This window comes from Colobus angolensis, unplaced genomic scaffold, assembly GCF_000951035.1.
Source record: "Colobus angolensis palliatus isolate OR3802 unplaced genomic scaffold, Cang.pa_1.0 Scaffold57, whole genome shotgun sequence".
Classification (NCBI taxonomy): domain Eukaryota; kingdom Metazoa; phylum Chordata; class Mammalia; order Primates; family Cercopithecidae; genus Colobus; species Colobus angolensis.
This window is the reverse complement of record NW_012119265.1, coordinates 6,652,240-6,655,139: the sequence shown is the minus strand read 5'-3', so window position 1 is coordinate 6,655,139 and position 2,900 is coordinate 6,652,240. Positions and strand designations below refer to the sequence as shown.

General features: G+C 35.4%; 2 protein-coding genes across 2 annotated transcripts in view; one reads left to right on the top strand and one right to left on the bottom strand.

Annotated features, from left to right (window-relative positions):
* The window catches only part of LOC105526021 (chromosome unknown open reading frame, human C14orf37), a 318,003-nt gene that overhangs the window by 72,345 nt on the left and 242,758 nt on the right, over positions 1 to 2,900 (top strand). The gene's annotated exons all lie outside the window — the stretch shown is intronic.
* Positions 1,149 to 2,900, bottom strand: part of ACTR10 (actin-related protein 10 homolog (S. cerevisiae)) — a 33,699-nt gene continuing 31,947 nt past the window's right edge. The window contains exon 12 of the mRNA XM_011961980.1: positions 1,149 to 1,606. Within this exon, the coding sequence (XP_011817370.1) occupies positions 1,399 to 1,606 (208 nt within the window). The 3' untranslated portion in view covers positions 1,149 to 1,398. The remainder of the gene's footprint in view (positions 1,607 to 2,900) is intronic.

Below are 2,900 nucleotides of genomic sequence, written 5' to 3'. Positions count from 1 at the left end.
GCTGACGAGTTGATGGGTGCAGCACACCAACATGGCACAAGTATACATATGTAACAAACCTGCACGTTATGCACATGTACTCTAGAACTTAAAGTATAATAATGAAAAAAAAAAAATAGACAAGCCTCGTTCTAATGGAGCTTATATTCCAGAAAAGAAGATAAAACCTCTGTTGAAACGATTACAAGGTAAAAGTTAGAAGTGCCCCAATTATGGGTACTGTGCTTAGGGAAAGAGTGCTATGGAAGAGTGGTAGGTCTAGAGGAGACAGGTATCCCAAAAGAATGAAGCCAACAAAATTTCAACAGAGGTAGTTCATTAAAAACAAATGAAAAAATATAAAATAAAAAGTTAAATGACTGAGTACATATTTCAAAGAACCTCTGCCCTGAGAAGATATAAAGCACAAACACAAAGATTAATGGCATTGTGAATACATTTTTACAAAGCAGTTGTAACCTTATATAAAAATGAAGTATCTTTTTTCTTAGAAATGCAGAATTGCTCATAAAAAAAATGGTGAAGTTAAAAGTGAACATTTCCACACTTTAACAAATGCTTGACCATGTTACCAAACATTCTCAGTCCAAAGATCAAATATATTTCTCGAAAAACAACATTATTATAATATGGACACCCAAGCACCAAAATAAATAATTTTTTTAAATGGACCCATGTTAGTATTTGAAATAACTGGTAATGGTTAACACTATTTATGCTTTAAATGGAGTAACTGCTGGAAATAAAATTAATGAGCCCAGAACAGGTTATGTGAACTGTGGAGAAATACTCTTCTTTTTGAAAAACAAGCCACATAGGCTGGGTACGGTGGCTCACGCCTCTAATCCCAGCACTTTGGGAGGCCGAGGCGGGTGGATCACGAGCTCAGGAGATCGAGACCATCCTGGCTAACATGGTGAAACCCCGTCTCTACTAAATACACAAAAAATTAGCTGGACATGGTGGCGGGCGCCTGTAATCCGGTGCCTGTAATCCAGATACTCAGAAGGCTGAGGCAGGAGAATGGCGTGAACCCGGGAGGCGGAGCTTGCAGTGAGCAGAGAGCCACTGCACTCCAGCCTGGGCAACAGAGGAGACTGTGTCTCAAAAAAAAAAAAAAAAAAAAAAAAAGCCACATAACAAACTTCCAAAATCAAACTGCTTTACTATACTTTATTGATATTAACACAACAGATTTCAGTAAGCACCAGCTACCATGTTACCAGTACACAAGAGAAACAAAGTCAAAAGAATTATATATTAATGCAAAGAGTAAACACAGAATGCTTTCACTTCCACTATACTCCTCTGTAACAAAACATCCCACATACTCTGTACAATTTGCTTATAATTGGTTAAATATTTAATATGAAGCAAGGCTGATTTTTAATCAAACTTCTATTTCTCAGTGGAAAACGCTCTCTTCATCAGAGGTGGTTGAGTTTTCCCAACATCAAACATCATTTCCAAAGGTGGGTTATTGAGAGAACACCAATCAGGTATACGGCCCGTCTGATTATAATATTCCTTTGAAACAGAACGGCTCCCAAGTATATCTTGTAATGCTCCAAAAATAGCCCCTGTGTGACGAAAATATTTTTTATAGCTAAAATGAAAACTTTTACTAGAAAACTTTATGTACATATACATCTACTTCACTATATGACAAAAGTGGATTGGTAAAATTCAGCAATGCATTGCCACAATCTTCAAAGTAATTCCAGTCAAGCTATTCTTTATTTTATATTTTGAATAATAGAGTAAGCCATAACTCCATGTTAAAGTAATTGAAATGCCCTTTAGCAGGTTAAGAGTGAACATGATAACAAGTATTATTGCATTTAAAAGCAAGTTGGATAGAGTGGAGTGGAAGGTATTTTCAACTTTGTGTAAATACAATCAATAAGATTCTGAGTTTTCTCTCTCACAACTAAGGTTACATATCAATAAATAAAATGGTACTGCAAAACCCAATAAACATCATCATAATGTCCTAACATTCTATACTGAAGACCTTATTAAGACCCACAAGGCAGTCTTTTAAAAACAATTCCATTACTAACTCAATTTGTCCTAGATCAAAACTACATTTTTACCAAATCCTATTTTACAAGAAATAATGTAACATTCATTTTAAAATGTCACACTACTTTGTTTTTCTCTCTGAATGTACAATCCTGATACCTTCTAGCTCTGCATCATAAAACACATATCAGAACGTATATAAATGTACATATTCATTATTGTTTCTCCCTTCAAAGTAGTTACAGCTGACCTTTGAACAATGCAGGGATTAGGGGTGTGGACCCGCAAGCAGCTGAAAAATCCATGTATAATTTTTGCCTCCCCCAAAACTTAACTACCAATAGTCTACTGTTGACTGATAAGTCTAATAACATGAATAGTCAATTAACACATAAACAGACCAGTATCTACATATATATTTTTTATACATTCATGACATATCTTTTTCTTAATTTTTTTGATATTTCTAGGCTACATGGTTTGTCTATGTTTTTTCAAATTGCTGCAAATCCTCAAAAATTTTTCCAACATATTTCCTAAAAACAGCATATCAATGGACCCACATAATTCGAACCCATGTTGTTCAAGGGTCAACTGTACTTATTAGGTTATTTGCTTATTTCGGTGAAACCGTCATTACTTAAGACATTTAATGAACTCAGTCACAAATACAGTTATAAAATAAAGAGACCAATTTTCATATGTGGCTCACTAAATTTGCAAGACATTAAAATAAACATTTTAAGAAATGGTAAGCCGGGCACTGTGCCTCACACATGTAATCCCAGCACTTTGGGAGGCCGAGGCGGGCGGATCACCTGAGGTCACAAGTTTGAGACCAGCCTGACCAACATGGAGAAACCCCATCTCTACTA